This window comes from Thalassophryne amazonica, chromosome 18 (assembly GCF_902500255.1).
Source record: "Thalassophryne amazonica chromosome 18, fThaAma1.1, whole genome shotgun sequence".
Classification (NCBI taxonomy): domain Eukaryota; kingdom Metazoa; phylum Chordata; class Actinopteri; order Batrachoidiformes; family Batrachoididae; genus Thalassophryne; species Thalassophryne amazonica.
The window spans coordinates 51415874-51438479 of NC_047120.1; the positions used below are offsets into that span (position 1 = coordinate 51415874).

Below are 22606 nucleotides of genomic sequence, written 5' to 3' on the forward strand. Positions count from 1 at the left end.
ACCAGTAAAGCTTCGATACACTGTTTCGGTACTTGTTTTGATACACGCCTCGTAGCTTTTTCGTGGCGTCTCGGTGCAGTATGTCCGTTTTGACGACATGAATTCCGTCCAGTGGCGTTGTTCGGTTCAGATAGTTCTTGTTTTGTGTGGGTGTTTGATTCACGCAGCTACAAAAGCAGGTATTACTTCAGCCGTTACAGGCAGCCCGACTCAGGGAGAAGCGCTGAGCACAGTGACCCCTGCTCCGCGAATTACAGAAGATCCAGTCAGCACCGGTACCGACGCTGGTACCACTGAGGCGTTCACTGTCGACTCATCCGCGACCCTCTTTGTGTCCACCGCTCTGCCTGTGAATTTGAACGTGTCTCACGGTAAACCTTCATGTGCTGCTTGTGATGTTTTATTTTCTATTATTTTATTGTTAAAATAGAAAAACTATCCTCGGGAAGACGGGGGGTGGTATTCGTTCTTCTGCCCACTAGATGTCGTCATTGTTGTGTTTTTGAGCATTTTGAAACACCGAATCACTTTATGAACCAGTTGTTAATTTGAGTGTTTGACATCTTTATTCACCCATAAGGTTATTCTTGCTGTTATTTACCGTTAAATGTCACGATCTGACTTCATTTATTCATGTCTGTTGTCAATATTTGGAAAATAAAAATTACAGTGCTTCAGTACAGTGAACAGTTTTGTGAAGCATTTGCTTTGTTTAATGCAGGGCTGCCCTCTAATTGGGGCCCATGGGTCACATTTGGCTCATACTCCCTGTGTTTTGACCCACCAAGCTCTCTGCTATGAATGAAATAGTTTATTACTGCACTTCAAGTTACATAGTAGGATTAATTTCCAGTGAGACAGCATAACTATGCGTACAGATGCGACGGTGTTGTAAAAATACAAACAAACAAGAAGGTAGCAAAGGTACAGATACAGCTTCCACTACTGCACAAGATTCCCGTAAATGCTCAAAGCTGTGGTCTGGAAGCAGAAGTACTGTTCAAATGTTAAAACCTTCATGTGTTTCACAAAAATGAAACCCTACCCGAAAATACTTAAAGTAATTGTAAGTTTACTCTGCAGCTGAGCCGTCAAGTTTAGAACTTTGTTCTGATGCCAGAAGCGTGTAGCACCTTCCAGAAATGGTGGACAGTTTTGGTAGTGTCCAACAAAGAAACAAAAAAATCAGTTTGTTGCAGTATGTCACATACTGCAACAAAATTGCTTGTAAATTAATGAAATGTTGCAACATCGGGTCTGTATATTTGTCTTGCAACATGGTAGGTGTCTCCTTATGTACTTTTCTTGAGCCTGTGCATCACACAACAGTCTGTAATTTTTACTCAAAATTCAAACTATTCTTAACCACAAAAGACTTTTTTCCTCTTTTCTTCCAGGATGTCTCTGTGATTTAACACCTGATTTCTGTGACATTGGCTGCTGCTGTGACACTGCTGATTGCGGCATTGCTAACTTGAGCACAGTCTTCACTGGATGTCCAGAGAGAGTCATGTGAGTAGCTGTCAGATTACGTGGAACACACTCTTTTTTTAAGGTTTTGAATACCATGTCCCTTTTGTTTTTGTACAGATCAGGAGTTTGCATTGAAAGATGGCTGATGTTCAAAGCCAACGTGGATCCATCTCTTGTCACTGTCACAGACTCTTTGTTTTGTGTTCAGCCTAAAGGTAACCCTCCATCTATTGTGCTTGAATGACTCAGATATTCCTAGGCTTTGGGAAACTCAGCATGTATCCTGTGAGTGAATTGACAGAAAGTGAGTGAATTGACAGAAAAATTAGTCCATCCTCTCCAGTTTGTTGACACATCTTGTACAGCTCCAGATTAAAAGGGCATGTGATAAGGATAAATTGATTAAAATTTGTTGAACTTTTGATCCAGCAAAATCAAACCAAACTGCTGCTTTGCTTATGTAATATATCATATATATGTCTGCCACCCGCTGGAATAATCTTATCTTATGCATCATGGAAATTGGTAGCAGGTGTGGTTGAAGTTACATGTAGCATGAAATGGGCTTGTTTGTCAGTTTCATTCATTTATAAAGCCAAGATCTAGTAGCCACGAAGGCCGGTGTCACAGACTGAACGGTCCCCCCCCTAAAATTGGTCTGCCCTGCCTTCACTGTGCATGTGTCATTTGGGACCACAGCAGCACGTCTGAGACTGAGTCTCTACACCCAAAGGGATAAAAGGGAATAATGTGATTGTTAACTGTCAGATGACAAGGTAAAACCTCTTAAATCATTCTAAAGTCAGTTTTAAGCAGAAATGAGGCTGTTTTAAGCGGAAACGAGGTGATAATCAGTGAACCGCGGCTGACACACAGAAATGACGCTGCTAGTGCTTCGAAATGACGCATGCACAGTGAAGGCAGGGCGGACCAGTTTTTAGGGGGGACCGTTCAGTCGGCGGGCACCGACTCTGCTCGTACTATAAAATTTAGTTTGTGCTTAAGCCTAAAGAAAAGAATAAATGAAAATAAACTAACAGAATAATGCCAAGTAAGATGCAGACTGTTTCTTCTTCTTCTTCTGTATGATAACCAGTGCTACATTTTGCAACCTCTGTAATGCCTGTTTTACTACTTCCAAGCTAATTTGTACTACATCTGCTGAGAGGCTTGTCCTATGATCAGGCAATAAATGTGGAATGTTTTTTCTTACCTGTCCCAAACAGTTAAGGCTGCAGTACCTCAGACTCTCTCGACTCTACCGCTGCATGTGTCTGTTGGAGACTCTTATCATTTCTCACCTCCAGAAACTACATTCTGGAGTGTCCGTGGCACAGGATTCTACAAGGTACCAGAAATACTGCACATGCAGGGACCCTGTCTTCCACCCAGCACAAGGCAGTGCACCTGTCAGTAGTAGCTTCCAACCATTGCAGCTGTCAATTTTTTTTTTTACACCCATGACCATGGTGTTTAAATAGCACTCGCAAAAGTATGTTATTATTATGAAACATTATACCATCTTACATGCTGATGCAACAATAGTGATGATTCTCTCTAACCAGGCAGTAGTCTGCAGTGTTTTCACATCACTCAAATGTATCACCTCAGCTTGCTTGTAACCTTGATGGGGGTGATACTAAAAATAGTACTAGGTACCAGGTTTGCCCAGTGGAAGACCAAATAAGTACAGTTGAGCCATGCCAGTACTATGCGGTAGAAAAGGGGATTTTGTGTGCGTGTGTGAGGTCTTCACTCCCTTCATCGGAAACTCAACAGCAACAATGATTTAATATGTTGTTATGGATCTGTTGAGGTTTGCAACTGTTTTCTTTTGTTAGATGGAAATTATTGAAGTGATTATTATTATTTTTTTTTTTTTTTAAGGTTGATGATGTCATCCTGACGTATTTCACAAACTCATCATTGCGAGGTGTCCTTCGTCAGCCATCTCCAGGTCCAGCTGCCACATTCTGTCTCAGTTACAACCCTGCTAGTAAGTTTGCGTAACATAAAAAAACAGATTTTCCAAATATTTAAAAATTGAGAGCTGCTGCACTTCGTGCCTGTGCATTTGTCTCAGGGACCTTTTTCATGTCACTTAGTTGTTTTCTCTGCCACATTTTGCTGGAAGGCCCCCATCATTTTGAATAATTCTTTGATGTGCACTTTATAACAATTGCTGCAGCATTACATTAATTAATAAAGACCCCCAGTGTAACTGGTTACAGAATAAAACAAAATCTTGTGCATTTTTGGTTTTTATAGAAATACAAGTAGTAATTGCGTGGATATAGAGAAGAGAACACATTATAAATGTATAGAACCATATTTACAGTGCATCTGGAAAGTATTCACTGTGCTTCACTTTTTCCATGTTTTGTTATGTTATAGCCTTATTTCAGAATAGAGTAAATTAATTTTTCTCTCCAAATTCTACTCACAACACCCCATAATGACAACATAAAAGTTTTTTTTTTTTTTTTTGCGAATTTATATATATATATATATATAAACTTAAGAAATCACTTGTACGTAAGTATTCACACCCTTTACTCAATACTTGGTTGATGCACCTTTGGCAGCCACAAGCTTGGTGCACCTAAGCTCCATCAGATTGGACTAACGCCCTTCCCCCCAGATCACTGTTTAGATGGGCGGCCAGCTCCAGGAAGAGTCCTGGTGGAGCCGAACTTCTTCCATGTACGGATATCTGTAGACCTCTAAAGGTCTACAGACAATTCCTTTAACTTCATGCTTGGTTTGTGCTCTGACATGTACTGTCAACTGTGGGACCTTATATGTTGACAGACGTGTGCCTTTGCAGATCATGTCCAATCAACTGAATTACCCCATGTGGGATCCCAATTAAGCTGTAGAACTTCTCAAGGATGATCAGTGGAAACAAGAGGCATCTGAGCTCAATTTAGCTTCATGGCAAAGGGTATGAATATTTATGTACACGTGATTCCATAGTTTTTATTTTTAATAAATTTGCAAAAAAAAAAATGTTTTCATATTGTTTTTATGGGGTATTGTGTTTAGGAAAAAAAATGAATTTACTCCATTTTTGAATAAGGCTGTAACATAACACTTTATGGATGCACCGTACCTGCTACTGGTTGTTGTTTTAAAGTAGTCTGTTTTCCTTCCCTTGCAGGGTTCTTGAGGTCCACAACAATGTCTTGTACCCGTGTGCTAACTCGTCACTCTTGCACAACAGACCCAGCTCTCAGTGCTCACTCTTACTTCTCCAACTTCAGTCTGGTAAAGGTAAGCTTGGTTGACTGCACTCAACCATTCTAGTAGTTTATCTTGTCATGTTGGTAATTATTATTGCTTAGATCTCAGGATTTAAGACTAACATATGTTCTAATTACAGATTCCACAACATGATATTGAAATGTCACAGATGTTAAACTTTTTGGTAAGTAGCCAAAAGAATGTAAAGCCCCGTTTACACATAGACGGTAAACTCTCCCGGAAGCGTCCCGGCAGAGATTTTGCCCCCTCCGGGCCGTTTTAGGGATCAAACGCCGTAGTTAACGCTGGCGCACGGGGGCGTGGTTTGGTTCCGGCTTCACCGGGAATCGTCGAAAAAATTATCCAACATGTCGAATAATTCCGGGGAGCGCTCCCGAAGTGGCCTGACGACGGAGACAACGTGAACAACGGCGTTTGATACTTTTTAATCGCCGTGTCATCCCGCCCCTTCCTGTAGTGCCGCAGTTTACACCCCGTAATTGGCAGCCAGCGTTGTATCCCTAACCAACAGCGTGTAAAACGGCGATAGAGCCCACATCGGCATCCTCAAAGGTGTTTTTAACCGCCGACAGAGGCAGACAAAACGGCGGCGCTATGCGAACAGTACACTGTTCTAAACGCCACCTCCCGGTTAACAGCGTTCCAAACGGCCGATAGGCGGCGGTCAGTATAAAAACGCTAGCGCGCTGCATGCAGGTCTCTCACTTGCGGCCAGCTCCAGATATTTTTGCAGAGAAGTATGCCTCCTAAAATAAAATTGGCAGCGGCAAGGACTTACCAACAGGTCTGGTTCAGAAGCAGAGGGTAGCCCTGTGGTGGAGACGGAACAACACATTGAGGAGAAAAGGAGAGAAAAGAAAAGGCTGAGAGATGAGCTCCCTCCCCCCTGCACTGACAGCTGCTTCAGCCTATTATACTCTGGGGGCGGTGCCTATATGCAAAAGTTCCTGGAGTAATGCAGGATTTGCCTGGATAAATCCAGTGGTACACAGGGCATTATCGGCGGCAGCAGAACACCGCCGTTCTCACACGCGTCTTAAAATGCGATTGTAAAGGATAGAACTGGGTATTAACCCCCGTTGCCTGACGTGTGCCGGATGCTACGGTGTCAAAACTCCGCTTTATTCGGCAGATTTAGCGGTGTTTTATCCGCGTATTTGCGGATAGTACAGCGCTCAAAACGCCGGCGAAATGCTCCGCCCCTTTCCACCGTGAAAACAGCTGGAACTACCGCGAACTTTGGTCTACGTACTACCCGCCGACAAAACCGTCTATGTGTAACCTGGGCTTAAGGCTAAAGCCATACATGCATAGCCACTCAACACATTTAAAATTTTAATGTCAGATTGTGCAGTCACTTGACATCATTAGCTGTCAGTACTGGCATCTCTTGTTTGTTTGAGGTTAACATACAAAAATATTGAGTGTTTAAAAATGCTGTACCTCCACAATTGGGCACTACAGTATCGTTTGACGGCGGGCGCTAAAAGCGGTAAAATATGACGCATAGGACGTAATTTCTTGCCCTATTCCTTTGACCTGTTGGTGTTCCTTCATGTGATATTTTATGTTAAAGAGATGAAGAATTAAAGGTGATAGGCGTGAAACTGTAAAACCATTATAACAACAGACTAATGTAAGTTTTATTTATTTTTTCACTAGTACATTTTTTTGAGTTTTTATTTATTTATTTATTTATTGCTTTTGTGAACTTTGAACCATGTTTTCCTTGAGTCATTTTTTATAAACGTCACTTAAGTCCTGCATTTATATAGCACTTTTGGACTGCATCAGATGCTCAAAGCGCTTTACACTTATGCCTCACATTCGCTCATTCACACACTGATGTCAGGGTGCTGCCATGCAAGGTGCTCACTACATGTCGGGAGCACTGTGGGATTAAGGACCTTGCCCAAGGGCCCTTAGCGATTTTCCGGTCAGGTTGGGATTTGAACTGAGGATCTTCTGGTCTCAAGCCCAATGCTTAATAGACCATCACCTCCCCAATTGTAAAGTTGCTTTTTGTTCAAGTTAAAATGGGTTAGATTACACACACATTCAGGGATAAATTGTAAAAATTTCAGAATTTAGTTGTACTATCAACATTGATTTATACCCTAAGAACCTGAAAAAAAAAATATATATATATCCCACCATCTTTTTCTGGTTTGTTTTTAACCTTCATTGATGCTACTGTGTGAAGCATCGAAGTAAGAATTCAATAACACATCAACCTCTGTTTCGTTTTCCATGATAACATTGGCATGCAAGTTAAAATGTCTTTGAATTATTAATGGTTCAGAAATGTAAAAATTTAATCACCTGCTTGTCTGTGTAGAAGATATCTTAAAAAGTAAATATGGATTTCAACAAAATTCCCTGAAAAAAGATGGTCCTTGAGTAAAATATGTCAAACCCTTTTTGAGATATCTTGATTACAGACAAGAATAATTACATAATATAGTCACATAATCTCCACCGCTGTGTTTAAGGGCCCCTTCACACATAGTGCGAATTTGGTCGATTTGTGCATAAAGTGCGCATGAAGCAGGAATCGTGTGCAAAACATGTAAAATAGCTGTGTAAAGGAGCTGCCTCTAACGCTTCGTACACCTGTTGCTACAACTATTTGCACACACCAGAGAATGAAAGACAGTGTGCACTGTGCGAGCCCATCGGATCCTCTCGCGGCAGGTGTCGGCAATATTCCAGGTGACACACATGAACATCTAACACCGCTCATTTGGCACTTAGAAAATGTGTGGCTATTCGCACTATTAACACAACAACTGTCAGTAGACGATCATTGTTGAGCTGGCAGTGAAATTTGTCTAAGTGCTCCACGACTGTGAAGTTGGCAAGTGAACATGTGGCGTGCCAGAGTGTCGGCTCCCCCCACAACGTGTGTGTGTGTGTGTGTTTTGCATACTCCCCTCGCCCAACACGTGTGCGTGTGGTTTAGAAAATACGTTTATCTACTTGTTGATTTTAGCCATTTCACGCTCCTGTTACAAGACAGTGATTTGTAGCGCAGTGGTCAAGTTTCCATCTGGTAATCAGAGTGTGCAGGTTCAAATCCTGTCCCCCTTTATGTATTATTTATATCAACCCATTGATGTTCACTAATTATACAGCTGGTTTTTGATTTTATTTTCCTCCACATCAGCGACGCGATGTGGCGCACTTCGTCCCATGGAACACAGTGGGAGCAGCTGCAGCAGCTCGCACTGTGTTCCTGCTTGAAAGACATTGTCGCATGCACGGTCCGTCGCACCGGCATCATGCACACCTGCCTGTCAGTGAGATGTTTCATGGTGCGCTCATACGAGCTGTATCGCCGTGAGTCACCCTGAGTTGTACGTATTCGCACTATGTGTGAAGGGGCCCTAACAGACATCAGATTTTAGTCAGGGCTGATGTAACTTACAATAATGTTGTCAGTCATAACGTAAATCTGAGGATTTTCAGACTTGGCGGAGGTCTGGGCTCTCTGAGTGTCTTGTCTATTTATTATTAAATAGTTAGAGTTATACTAATTATTCTGAAAATGTATTTTTTTTATCTCCACTCTCAGTAGCAATTATTGATTTAAAAATACTTGTGAGCTTACTATTTTCTCAATGTAGATTTACAAAAATTAAGTTAGATGGTTGTTAAATTTGAGACAGTGTATTACAGTGGTTTAAAATTACTTGGTTGGACAGACAATGTCACCTCTAAGACGTTCATCTGCCAAACTAACTAGAATTTTAATTTGTGTTTCAGATTCCAGTTACTCCACTGTCTGAATGGCCCGCTCCGAAGGAGCATGACAATATTTGTATGAATGTGGTGAAAAAAGTGAGTCCACGAGCATTGTGATATTATTATTTTCCACAGAGATTATGCCTGAAATCTCATGCAGGTGCGTTTCATATTAAACAAAGATTTGTTTTTGTTTTTTTTTCTCCCCTTTTAGGTGGAGTTTGTCATTGGTTATAGAAGCACTGGGGAACTTGTGTATGCAAAAGTGGATGTGGTCTTAGCTGAAGGGGATCTGAATCATTTGCTGTTACAGATGCATGCTGTACAATTTGAGGTTGGTTAGTCAAGCCACGGACTGTTTCTTACACTTATTGAAGGATTACCTAAAGGTCTCATCACAAATTACTAAAAGCTTGATTTGAAATGTTTACAAGACTCTACGTGATTTATTTTTTTATTCTTTTTTTGGGGGGGTGGGCACATTTTTATGTCATAGCTTCCATCTTAGGGGTGGGGGGGAATCAATAGCTATGTAATAAGTACTGGGTGCTGCTGTCTCTTTCTAAACAAAGGAGGAGCAACCTGTTTCACAGGGCGGCACACATGCATGCAGTAGCATGTATGTGTGGTGGCCAGCCTGAGAAAGTGAACAGTGGACAGAAAAGCTCAGCGCACAGAGGGAGTGTTGTGCCATTATGTGATAGGATGCCATTAAGACACTAACATATGAAATAGTTGCTGGCTGTTACATAAATGTTTAAGTAAGGATTAAACAATGAGAAGCTGTGCATTATACGGTTTGAATGCACGATGCGGAGTCTAAAACACCGGTGTTACTCCGCGAAGTGCATTTAAACCGTATAATGCACGGCTTCGAGTTGTTTAATCCGCTTATACCATGGTCCCACACAGTGAGCTAACACACATATTTATTTAAGTTAACAGAACTTGATAAAAATGTGTGAGTATTTGGGACTATTTTATACCAGTCTCAAGATATTTTGTCTCTGATGTGCTTACCGAGTCTGCGGGCTCATCTCGCAGCGAGCCGCACTCACACCGCCCCCCCTCTCTGCTGTGTGGAGCTGCGGCCTGGCAACAGGTCCAGAAACTACTCTCGTTGTTTGATGCGGAGCGTTCGGCAGCCCGCAAGGATAAAACCGTTCTCTTCTTCTTTCCCGTCTTCAATCTTGTCCAGTTCGTCTGATGTTAAATCTTTACGCCGTTGCTTTTGCTGTTCTTCTCATTTGCTCTCCTCCTCTTTCCATCCCTCAAACGTTTTTTTGGCCAAAAATATAAAAATTCACTTGGAAATCCATGTTTTATCGTGTTTCTTTCATTCACCTGTCAAAACACAGCTGATCTGAGCCAACTGATTTGCGCGTTGCTATGGTGACGGCCAGAGTGGAATGATTATAAGTGACTTAACTCGCCGAACTACGTGTGCTTATACAGGTGATTCTTTAACTACGGGCACTATTGGCCTTGTAAATGTAATTTCCACCACACCATTGCCTTACAATATAAAGCGCCTTGGGGCAACTGTTTGTTGTGATTTGGCGCTATATACATGTGCTCTGATGTCACTGTTTATCTCCATAGAAACTACCCAAACAATCTTTCATACAAGCTGTTTAAAGGGACATTACAGTGTTGTGGTGGAAGTTACGGCAATAGTGTGGGACAACAACATTTTGTTTAAAAAAATCACAACAGTTGTATGACATTGAATACCCCAATTATGTTTTGATTATTTTACTGATATTTTATTCAGAGATATTTTAAAACATTAGAAAAAACGTTTCTTTACCATTCATTTTTATCATTGAAGATCAAAAGTCTGGGTGTGGGACAAGCACAAAACAGCAATATTTGCATATAATGATGCTAAAGAAAAGTGAAAAAGTCATCATAGACTACTATAACAAATTTCTTAACACACTTTCGTTGTAAAGATAACTATAAAAGTGTGAAATTTTCTCTTTTTTTCATACAATATGATCAAAGGACATAAGTGCCCGTAGTCTAAGAATCACCCATACACGAAAATAATGCACGCCAGTTAGACATGAAATTCTCACTGACCATGGTATAAAATGGCATTAATAACATCTTTAAGTGGGTTCATTTGCTTTTTCAGTCTGAAACAAATGATTTCCAAACCAATTTTTGATTAGTCTAAAATCTTCAGCTTTTCACAAATTCTGTTTGCAGTTACACTAATGGTATAGTAAATTACCATTATTTCTTGGTGGGGGCAGTGAAAGATCACAACACAATGTGAAATTGTAACATTTAGTTTTTCTGAGACTTCAGGCAGGTTAAGGGAATAATTTTATTCTATCGTCTTTAGGTCTAGAATCTTTCATCACACATTGTCATAGTGTGAGGGTTCTTAATAGATTTTATTCTTCTGCTCTGTCATACTTGTTTTCTTCTATTTTTCTTTCTTGCAGCTGGACACACCCAGTCCTGATCAAACTCCTCTCCCTGCAGTTGGACTTGGAGCTGGATCTCCTGTGGTCGGCCGCTTTGGAGAGGCAGTGGAGCCTGTATCCTCACAGTCTGCTTCATATGAAGTTCTCCTGATGAAATAATGTTACTTATGTCATCTGTTATGGTTCTTTGACAGTGAGTCAGCTAACCACTGTCAGAGTGTCACAGGGTGGCGGGTGTTCCTCTGATCCAAGTGCACGAACACCCGTCCTTTTCACACACAACATCATCACTGGCTGCACATTCAGGTGAGCATCATCATTACATTTGTTTCACCAGTGGTTGCTGTGTTGCTATAAATTAATTATGCATTCCCTGTATCTTTGTGTGTGTGTGTGTGTGTGTGTGTCTCTCAAACCGAATATATGCCCATATGTTGTTTAGTTCACCTTCTAGTAACTGTTCAGAACTGCGCTCTCAAATTTACAAGATCTTACTTGGATCCACTGCACCCGAGCAGATCGCCATGAACTCAGGTTCTCAACCAGACTGGGCAAGAGTTATCACTCAGGAATGTTCCATCAAAGTACAGGTACAGTGAATTTAATACTGTGAAGAATGTAAACGAGAGGTGGTCTCATAATGTTACAATATTTGGTACAGTATCAGAGTGAAAGGTTTTTTTTTTTTGAGTAAGAAGAGAATCCTACAAATATGTATTTGCTATTGTAATATTTATTCACCTGAATGCAATCACAAACGAGTAATCCGAGATTTCTGAAATTTGGATAAGAATCTGTGTAGTAGTTTTGACGTAATCCTAACAAACAGACAAATGAATAAATGCAAATGATTTTATTACATTCTTGGTGGATGTAATTATTTTCTTTTTTCTACTGTGGGTGACATACTGTATGTAAAACTGACTTTTCCAGTTTAAATCGACTGAGACTATGTACTGTACCCTTGCACTTTTTATGTTCATAAAGAGTACACCAAAAATGAAATGCTGAAATGTATGTGTGTGTTTATATATATATATATATATATATATATATATATATATATATATATATATATATATATATATATATATATATATATATATATATATATATATATACACACACACGGTGGGCCAATAAAATGTTACCACTTTTTGATCGTACACAAGTTTTTGAAATGAGAATTTATTTGAAAATTTTATTTACAGACTTGTAACACAAGCTTCAAATTAACATTTGATACCAAAGGTTTTCCACTTTGTTTCTTGTTTTCCACACAGTTCAGTAATTGATGACATGTTCAATCCACGCTCTTCTTTGGATTACAGCTGCAACACGCATATTGAAGTTTGTGATGACATTGCCACACATCTTAAGATAACAAAGATTTCTTTTTCATTTTCAGGAATTGATGTTCCTTAAAATGAAAAAGAATTAAAAAAGTGGTAACATTTTATTGGCGAGCTAATTAATTGAGATGTTAACTTTTTGGACCATAGTGTACACCAGTTCCTGACAGATTCACTGTGCAAGGAAATGCATCTTCCCTTAATGCTATTAAGTATATAAAATACTACAGCTTATTGATTAAATTAATTTAAATTGGTAGGAATTATTCAGTTGGAAATATTTTTTTAATCATATAGATCTTTTTTTTTTCTATACATCGATAAACCAAGACATTCTTTGTGAAAATTTAAGACGTGTTAATAGCTGAGTGTTTTTGCCCAAATGTGTGTGAGTGTGTGTTCACAAAAATGAATTTTGTATTTCCCAATAAGTACTTTAAGTGATCTAATCATAATTGATGTTCCTGCTTTGTTAGTATTTTAATCTAGCGACAGGCTGTGAGAGCCGTTTCGTTCATGGGAGCGCACAGGCTGTTGTGTGATGACATCATTTTAACTTTTTACAGTTGTTTTCACTCTTAAAACTATTACATCTCCTGTCATTTGCACAAGATTAAATTATCAAGACTTCAGCTTTTTTGTGGCACATTTAGAGACAGAGCTTCTTCATGTCCATTTACAGTTCAGTAGAAAAGCCTGATTGAGTTCTGACTTTGCAAATCTTTGTCTGAGTAGCTTTATAAAGGATGAAAAACTAATAGCAATATCAGTAGAGGCTGCGTACATACAGTAATACCTTAAGCATTATTTATTACAAAGCAGTATTTATGCACTGATGTGATTTTAATGGTCTGAACCACAATAGATTTTTACCACTTTATTAATGCGGATTTGTGCAACCCACTGCTGCAAAAAAAAAAAATGTAAGGGTGGTTTATTATGCTGGAGTGTTGCTTCCAGTTGTCTTTTTTATGTAACTGAGTCCATCAGGCTGAATAATGTTATAATTTGCTCGACAATAATTAGGTTAATTCTGTAGCAGGGAACACTTTGTTCCCCAAAGCTTAACTTCAGCCTGACTTTAATTCTAAGCACATGTAGGTTTTATCTACAGTTAGTCTCCATCTTGTTCATATTTTTTTTCTCTCTCTCTCTCTCAGGAAACGTGTGCGTTGGGCTGCGTCCTTCCCTACTCTCTTTCAGTCCGGGTTCTGTGGGCTCGCCAGGGTTTGTTAGACCTTCCCCAGAACTACATCCTTGGAGCCAAGTACCTCTTCCACTGTCGCATTGTAAAGGTAGCCCCCCCCCCACACACACTCACTTCAATAATAATAATAGAAATTTATTTCCTCATTTTTATTTATTTAGTGTCCTGTGATGTCGCCAATCTCGCTAAGCACTGAAGTGAATTTTGCCGACGCTACACTTCACCCAGAAGCCCCCAGGGGACGGCCTCAGCCTCACTGGAAATTTCCATTTGGCTTCTTCACGAGAGGTGCGGCTGAGTTCGACGGATGCATCATTGCAAACCGAACCGACTCTGAGAAGCTCGCACCGAGTTTCCTGATGTTCACACTAATGTTGCTAAAAGGATTAGAATATTTATTGAACACATAGTTGATAGTTTTTTTTGTTTTGTTTTGTTTTTCAAGTTTTCAGAGCTTTTTCAAATCTGGAAAATGGTGAGACATGAACGTTTTGTACATAACACATACAGGTTTGACCTTTTATTTTTGAGAACGTTTGAACATGAAGATGTAGACACAACACTCTTATTATTTGTATACTGTACAGGAATAAATACATTTTTACAAGCCATTTTCAGAGCGGAGGTTCATTTCACGCACACAGTTCCTCTTCTTTCTGCTCCTTGAGGGGGAGCTGATCGTTGTGCTTTTTGCTCTCCTTTTGCTTCGAGTAGCAAATGTAGTTGAAGAGATGAACTACTGCAGCGGGTGTTATACCTTGCAGCCGTGTCGCAGCACCGATCTGGGATATGAAACGTGAAATTATTTCAATTTATGATTCTTGAGCAATGATCAAAGTCTATGTGTTTGGCGAGTGTGACTCACGGTGCTGGGTCGTACTCTGTCTAAAACCTCTCTGACTTCCTGAGACAGAGAGACAGGCAAAGTCAGATAATCGATGTCCTGTGGAAGAGGCATGTTCTCTTCCTTCCGGATTTGCTCAATCTCTTTCTTCTGGAGGTGACAGAGAGGCCTGTATACAGCTGAAGGACATGCAGGAGGAAGAGTTAAGAGCATGGATGATGTTTGCAGTGGTACTTTAGAATTTAATGATACAAAAAAAAAAAGGTAAATTATCCCAAGATTCTGCTTTACCTTCTATCTTAAGTCTTTGTGAGAATTCCAAGTACGGTGAAAGACACTCTGGGAAGGCAGACGCCAACATTTCAAAGGTCATGTCGTTGTACTGTAACACGTGCATACCGCTGAAACAAACCACAGGGGTCAAGACCCAAAACAGACCGTCAAAGGTTTCAAATGCAGATTATACAAACAACTTTAAATATTTGTTGCTCACGTCTGAATGGTGTTATTGTTGTCACTGATTTGCATGTTTGGCAGCTTGGTTTTCCAGGCGTTAATAGAAACAGCGATGTCCTGAAGGGCCGCCAATGCTTCCTCCAGACAGTCCCTCACTCTCACAGCCTCCTGATAGCGCAGAGAGGACACGCACCCCACCTCTTCAAACCCTGCCACAGGAAAGTGTGTTGGGAGTGGGATCCGTACGTGTAAACACATACGGATGTACATCACTGTGAATTTCATCCGTAAGTCCAAAGGCACCATTGTACCAAATATGAGAAGACAGATGTTTAGCTTTTGCATAATGCTCAAAACAGATGGGCTATGAACCAGCTGGAACTACGGCTATGTGACACTGGGTGAATTATTTATTTAAATCCATGTTAAGTTATTAAGAACTAACTTGAGAATGCTGCCATTTTGATGAATATTCAAAGACTGACTGAGAAACAAGAGGATTCTGTCTTTTACTGTATTTAATTTGAAGAGGAGGGCACTTTGTATATAAGGTTGGAAAGTGCCTAACAAATGTGGCAGCACTACAGGATTTTTTTTTTTTTTTTTTTAAACATGTGACATTTCAGATAGTTTGCCAGAAGGCACATGTGAAACCCAAGTCTAGATTTGATCTGTTACATTCCTCTACTCCACTCCAATGTGTAGCTATGAATGGGGATACAACAAACAAATGTTGCACTGTTCCCAGTTTCTCCACTCACATCTACAGAAGTCTATAGTTCTTTTAGAGTTGTCTTGGTGGCTTCCCTCACTAGTCTCTTTCCAGCGTATCATTACATTTTTGAGAACTCCCGACTTGGCTGATTTCCCATTTGGTGTTTCGTCGTTTCCCATAATGCCCCTGGCGGCCGTCTACACTTCCCAGAATGTACCGCGGTGCTAGCAGATTTTTTTTTCCTCACGGCGTATGTAAACAATGGCAAAGAGAGGATGTGGATGGCACCGATTCAGCGAGTTCACGAGCGATTATGATGATGACGCGTTCTCTTGAGAGGGTTATCTAGAGGAGGTGTAGCACCTGTGATAAAGTTCTGCTGTGCGCCAATGTTGTCTTGTCCACATTTCATGGGGTGTGTTGCCCCAAACTGGAACTCTGCTGAAATGATCTCTCGCATGAGTCATGGTTCGCCAGACGGCGCAACATTTTACAACTGCAAAACACCGAATAGAGTACCGTAGTGTGTGTGTGTGTTTCTTAATTTCAATTTATTTTCATTGATATAGCGCCAAATCACAACAAAGTTGCCTCAAGGCACTTCATACAAGTAAGGTCTAACCTTACCAACCCCTAGAGCAGTGCTTCTCAAATAGTTTCTGTTACACCCAATCTAAAAGAAACAAGGGCATGAATCGGGGGTCAGCATCAGCCATAGACAGTATGGGACGAAATTAATGATTGTAAAGGAAAAATACTCGTGGACTTGGAGATGTTCATGTATCTATCCCATGAACTGTCTCAAGAAAACTGACTCTACAAGTCATTGATTTAAGCTTTATATTTAGAATAAATCCCCTTGTCCTAACTTTTTTGGAATGTGTTGCAGGCCTTAAATGCAGGAATGGATGAATATTAACAGATGAAATCAAGTTGATCACACAAAACAAGAAATATCTTCAGTTCATATGGTCTCCAATGAAACAGAATTCAAAATACATGTAAGGATCACTGTATTGTGTATGTTTTAATTAGCATTTTCCATATCATCCTTTTTCTGATTTGAGGTTGTAATATAAAGACAAAAACTTTTTATTGTTAATTTTGAGCAATGTTTGAGCTCTGTTATGAGTTTCCATATCAGTCTGCTGATGACGCTGTAGCACTGTACCAGTCTCCCCTGACATTCTTAGTATGACACAAGACTGCGCCATTATGCTGGACAACTCAACTAAATAATCTTTACTTTAAAAACCAAAATTTAAACTCTGCATTATGCATTTCCATCTGCTACACTTACCTTTCACAGTGAGGCGGAGGTCAGCGTTGTCTGGTCTTAACAAAGTGCGAAATTCGGCCCGGCTAGTGAACATGCGGTAGGGCTCAGTTACCCCCCGACTCACCAGATCATCAATGAGAACTCCGATGTAACTTTCTGTGCGAGACAATTCCACTGGAGGCATGGAAAGTGCTGAACGTGCAGCATTGACTCCCGCCCACAAACCCTTCAGAGACAAATAGTTGGGTTATTTTTAAGTGTACAGTAACTCAGTCATAAAATGTGACGACAGTACATTTTCCATTTATGACAAACGTACTGCTTTTGCTGGTGGTGCAAGGCTTAAAAGCATTTGTTGCATATCTCTCCCCATGTTGTGTTTGTGCTATAATTATCTCAACACATAAACTTTCAATGGCTGAAACCTTTAAAAGCAGCTACCTGTGCAGCAGCTTCCTCGTACCCCGTTGTTCCATTGATCTGCCCGGCTAAAAAGAGACCTTGAGTGCTTTTCACCTGTAGGGCGGGGCTGAGCTGAGTGGGACATACAAAGTCATACTGAACACCGTAACCTAAGTAAACAAGGGGAGAAAAAAAAAAATAATTGACAGGTATTTGTCCTACACACACAAAAGATGGCTAATCAGAACCTTTCAAAATCATTCTATTCTCCACATGTTCCCAAAATGCAAGTCCACCAAGAATCATACAATAATTCAAAAATTAATGTACATAGGATCTTCCAATTTAGCATGCCTGAATGTGAACATGAATATAAACTGATAATTTGAGCTATGCTGTGATATACAATCAGGAGATATTAATTTATTACCACTGACGACCATGTCACCTTGTGGAAGATCGTATAAATGCTTGTATATAGTCTTGCTAGAGCAGGAAATCCTGATGGCTAATTTGGAACTACAGGTATAAAAAGAATGTGGAACAGAAAAACCTGCCAGAAATTTAGACACAAGTGCACAAAAGTGGCTCCTATCAACATACTGTGGTTAACGTCAGTTCTTTACCTGTTCTACAAGCACTCCCAGTGCTCTAAGACCTGGACACTAACCACGGACCTAAGGCGACAGCTAGATATCATTGATACTAGTTCTCTTCAGAGGATCCTTGGATACACAATCCTTGGGTTCCTACAATTAAAAAAAATAAAAATAAAAAAAATGCCCGAGGGAGTTTTTCCTGACCACTGCCGCCAATGACCTTGCTCAGGCGGGTGGGTAAGGTGAGATCTTAGTGAGGCGCCTTGTGTTGTGATTTGGTTTTATATTTGGACACTCGGCTAAGGTATATCACTTACACGGTGAGGGAGCATCAGCTATGAAATTCTGGATGTGTGGCATGTTTCTTTGGGCATAAATCCAGCATGCAGGTGCCACAGTAGTGATGACCCCAGCAGCTGGAGAAGGCTAAGGGGACACCCATTTCTGATCTTGTTGCAACATGTAGATGGTTAATTTCAATAGGTGGCAATGGACCACTTGTCAGCCAAGATGTTTGCCATCCAGGATCCAAGACTGTTAAATGGTGTGACGATGCAGCAATGCAAGGAACCAGCGCATGCTCCCAGACCTGACCTGACAAATGAGGTCTGATAAACAGAACTGTAGTTCCAACAGATTTAAGCAACATACCAGGAGTATGGATCTCGGCTCTCTGCAGGGCGGGGATTTCTCTAAGGAGGCGGAGCTGCATGTCAGGTGGCATGGTCATGGACAACCCTTGAGGATATATAAGGTCAGAGGTCATTCCTTCGGGCTCCAGCCACACATGATGCATTCTTCCTGGAAAGCGTAGCACTCGTGATTCGATTGAGGGACAGTATCTGTAAGACAGACGGGCTCTTTAAGTTCACATTTCAGAGTAATTGTAATAGCCAGTGTATTTTGTGCGTGTACCTGGGACCCTTGGTGTCCTGCTGTATATGACAGTTGAGATGAAGACTCTCCTTCACTACCCTCTCCACATCGGGGGTAGTATGTGTCAGGTAGCATGGCACTTGCTCTTCAGGCTACAGAAAAGTGTTAATTTATTATTTTTGCCTTAAAAAAATAGAAGAATTTTCTTCTCGACAGCACAAAATATATGTGACTACATTCATAGCTTCTACATTATTGTAAATTATGTGAAGCCCGCCTGGAGTTTGCCAAAAGGCACCTGAAGGACTCTCAGTCCATGAGAAACAAAATTCTTGGTCTGATGAGACAAAGATTGAACTCTTTGGTGTGAATGCCAGGCATTATGTTTGGAGGAAACCAGGCACCATCCCTACAGTGAAGCATGGTGGTGGCAGCTGTGGGGATGTTTTTCAGGGGCGGTAACTGGGAGACTAGTCAGGATTGAGGGAAAGATAAATGCAGCAATGTACAGAGACATCCTGGATGAAAACCTACTCCAGAGCGCTCTTGATCTCAGACTGGGGTCACAGTTCACCTTTCAGTGGGACAATGACCCTAAGCACACAGCCAAGATATCAAAGGAGTGACTTCAGGACAACTCTGTGAATGTCCTTGAGTGGCCCAGCCAGAGCCCAGACCTGAATCCGACTGAACATCTCTGAAGAGATCTGAAAATGGCTGTGCACCGACGCTCCCCATCCAACCTGATGGAGCTTGAGAAGTGCTGCAAAGAGGAATGTAGCAAAACTGCCCAAAGATAGGTGCACCAAGCTTGTGGCATCATGTTTAAGAAAACTCTGAGGCTGTAATTGCTGCCAAAGGTGCATCAACAAAGTATTGAGCAAAGGCTGTGGATACTTATGTACATGCGATTTCTTAGTTTTTATTTTTAATACATTTTCAAAATAAAAAAAAAAAAAATTCAGGTTGTCATTATGAGGTGTTGTAAGTAGAAGTTTGAGGGGTAAAAATAACACAACAAAGTGTGGAAAAAGTGAAGCGCTGTGAATACTTTCCAGGTGCACCATGTGAGTAGCTATATGTGTATGTGTAAAGTGTTTAATGGGGTGAGTCCCAAATACAGTAACTATTTGGACAATAAACATTAGTCCAATTTGTTTTATCTATAACCTCATGACCACAGATGCCACTGTCAATCTGTGACCACTCCCCTGTCATCCAATCACAGTGGACGCAAGAAGTAAGAAACATGATATAATCAATCGCAACAGGGTCAAGTTGATCTTTCGCTGAATAGGTTTTCCTTTTCCTTTGTAAAAGCTGTTGTCGTCAGCTTCAGATGCAGGTCTTAAAGGGCAAATTCATTTTTTCAAACCTAGTCCAATTAAAACAATATTTGAAATCAATCATGTCTCCCTTAGAGATGGGATGAGAACCTTGGACATCTGTGAGGGAGAGGAGCCAGCTGAGATGGTTTGAACATCTGGTAAGGATGCCCCCTCGGTGCTTCCCTAGGGAGGTCCAGCTAGGAGGAGACCCGGGGAAGATCCAGGACCTGGTGGTGAGCTCACATCTCCACAGTGGCCTGGGAACGCCTCGGTATCCACCAGTCACAGGTAGTTGATGTAGCTCAGGAAAGGGAAGTCTGGGATCCCCTGCTGGAGCTGTTGCCCCCGCGACCCAGTTCCAGATAAGCGGTTGAAGATGAGTGAGTGAGTATTCTGTTCTCCTATGTTATTTGTTTTGTTTGCAAAAAATATTTTTTGAAAAATTACTTGACTAAAGAATCAATAGGAACAAATGGAACAGCTGTCACAGGAGACAAATCATCCATGCGATGCTTTTAATAAATATGGCCAGCAAAGTGTTTTTTAATATTGTGGTTCCTGACAACCCTGCCTCAGTCTCAAGCCAGTTCCTTTACCGCTGATGTCACAATTGTCATAATAGTGCATTGTGGGTTTTATTACCTCCGCCAAGGAGGTTATGTTTTCGGTCGCGTTTGTTTGTTTGTCTGTCTGTCAGCAGGATAACTCAAAAGGTTTTGAACGGATTTTGATGAAATTTTGTGGAGTGGTTGGAAATGACAAGAGGAACAAGTGATTACATTGTAGTGGTGATCCGGATCACAATCCGGATCCCGATGCTAACGCATTAGCATGTCTGTCATCACGTTCGGGTGCATTTGTTTTCAAATTGTAATATTTCTTAAATTTATTTTTGTTTATATATTAATAATCTAATGATTATTACAATTTTAGAGAATGAGACAAAAAGAAATAGATCACTGTGCCAAGGAGGGAATCTCTTTAGGGTCAGTGACCCTATGGTCTTGTTTAGAGAAGTGTTTAATAAATGTTAAAAAATTCATATATTTGCAGTTTAGTTGAATAATACATTGAATTTTGTCTCTTATTTGTTTTTGTCTATAAGCACATGCAATATCAATATCAGTGCTCAGATGACAGTAGCTTCTGGGAAAGGTGCAACTTGCAATAAACTGTGATGCCAAGCGCTAAGGATACATGCTATCCAGTCACAGCAGATGAAACTTTTTTACTACTGAGCAAACATCATTGTTAGACTTTTTTAGGTTCAATGAGTCCACGGGATGTAGATGTTATGGCGTCAGTGACCCCATGGCCTTGGCAGAGGTTTGCACTCTCTGAGTGCTTCTAGTTAAATTTTTCTGTTATTATCATCACAATCACTGAACACAAACAGAATGAAGAAAATAATAATAAAATCACACACAACAAAAAAACCCCACAGGTATAATATAACAGCCTCTCTGCTAAGCTAGACAAAGAAGTGCCATTTGTTTAAAACTTGTTTTAACTCACTAATATAAAGCTGTTGTCACCCCCCACACGCACACATACATACAACAGTGATCAACAATGATGAACACCGAGTCTTTGGTGGACATTAAGGTGGGTTCAGCCATGTAGTGGGTAAATATTCCCAACAGAAATGCAGTAATGTCACAAGCAATATGTATATGTAGTAATATTGCCAAGAACTTGTTAATAACTCTTGCAAGTCCTACATAGGGGACACGAGGCCCATCAGTCCAGTGCTTATCCCTAAAAACCATAGTGTGATGTGGATGAGAGTCTATGACTCCCCCTGGACAGGAAACCAGTCCATTGCAGGTTACTTCCCCACCTGTGGCTGGAACCCATTTACAGCCGAATGGACTTGGACAATGCAAATGAAGTCTCTTCACAAGAAGGTGTGTCAAGTTGGTGCAAAATTCCTTACCTTGCAGCGTGTGTGGGTGCTGAGGAAGCTGAATGGGGTTGGAGGATTGTCGGGTGCATGAAGCTTCGCCTGAGAAAAGTCTACTGATTCCTTCAAAATCCTGGGAGGGGTACCAGTCCTCAATCTGCCAATCCTCAAACCCAATATCTCTCGTAGAGTATGAGACAGCCCGGCACTTGATGGAGCATCTCCAATCCGACCGCCCGGAGAGGTGGTTTGGCCCATAAAGAGGGAGCCAGACAAGAAAGTGCCAGTGGTGAGTACCACAGAGTTGGCTGAGACTGGGTCGCTGTGATTTGCTGGTGGGAAGATAATTAAATAAGAAGGAAGGAACTAGCTGGCGGACTATTTTGTTATGCAATTACAAAGAAAGTCACTGGAAAATATATAAATGCATGTTACCATTGGTAATTTAATGTGGACTTAAAATCATTGTATGAGTATCAGGTTTAAAGTGATTATATATTCTACCAAATCAGTTTTTAATATACATTTTACAGATTTGGCCAAATTGAATGTTCTATTTCATTCCTCCTGACCGCCAGAGGGCGGTGCTTTAGCATCTGGATAACTACATGTGCGCAGCACAGAGGTCGAGAATATATACCAACAAAGTCACACCACTGAATGTGACCTGGGTGACGTCACTGGTTGTCTTTATATACCAGACGCACCCAGCGCTCGCTTCCTTTC

At 40.7% G+C, this 22606-nt stretch overlaps 2 protein-coding genes across 3 annotated transcripts in view; one reads left to right on the forward strand and one right to left on the reverse strand.

The window, feature by feature from the left end:
- LOC117531426 (tectonic-3-like) lies at positions 1–14089 on the forward strand. Its single transcript, XM_034194527.1, has 14 exons — positions 1–371; positions 1398–1512; positions 1591–1688; positions 2700–2821; positions 3361–3469; positions 4634–4746; positions 4856–4900; positions 8503–8577; positions 8696–8815; positions 10938–11033; positions 11122–11225; positions 11362–11509; positions 13432–13566; positions 13640–14089. The coding sequence occupies exons 1-14, from the start codon at positions 98–100 to the stop codon at positions 13886–13888; spliced, it is 1803 nt and encodes a 600-aa protein (XP_034050418.1). The 5' UTR covers positions 1–97; the 3' UTR covers positions 13889–14089.
- Positions 14002–22606, reverse strand: part of mto1 (mitochondrial tRNA translation optimization 1) — a 20922-nt gene continuing 12317 nt past the window's right edge. For both annotated transcript variants that reach the window (XM_034194526.1, XM_034194525.1), the window contains exons 5-13: positions 21914–22212; positions 18689–18801; positions 18425–18615; positions 17214–17344; positions 16794–16998; positions 14816–14987; positions 14614–14723; positions 14344–14501; positions 14002–14260 (exon numbers count right to left, since the gene is read on the reverse strand). In XM_034194526.1, the coding sequence (XP_034050417.1) occupies positions 14111–14260; positions 14344–14501; positions 14614–14723; positions 14816–14987; positions 16794–16998; positions 17214–17344; positions 18425–18615; positions 18689–18801; positions 21914–22212 (1529 nt within the window). In that variant the 3' untranslated portion in view covers positions 14002–14110. The remainder of the gene's footprint in view (positions 14261–14343; positions 14502–14613; positions 14724–14815; positions 14988–16793; positions 16999–17213; positions 17345–18424; positions 18616–18688; positions 18802–21913; positions 22213–22606) is intronic.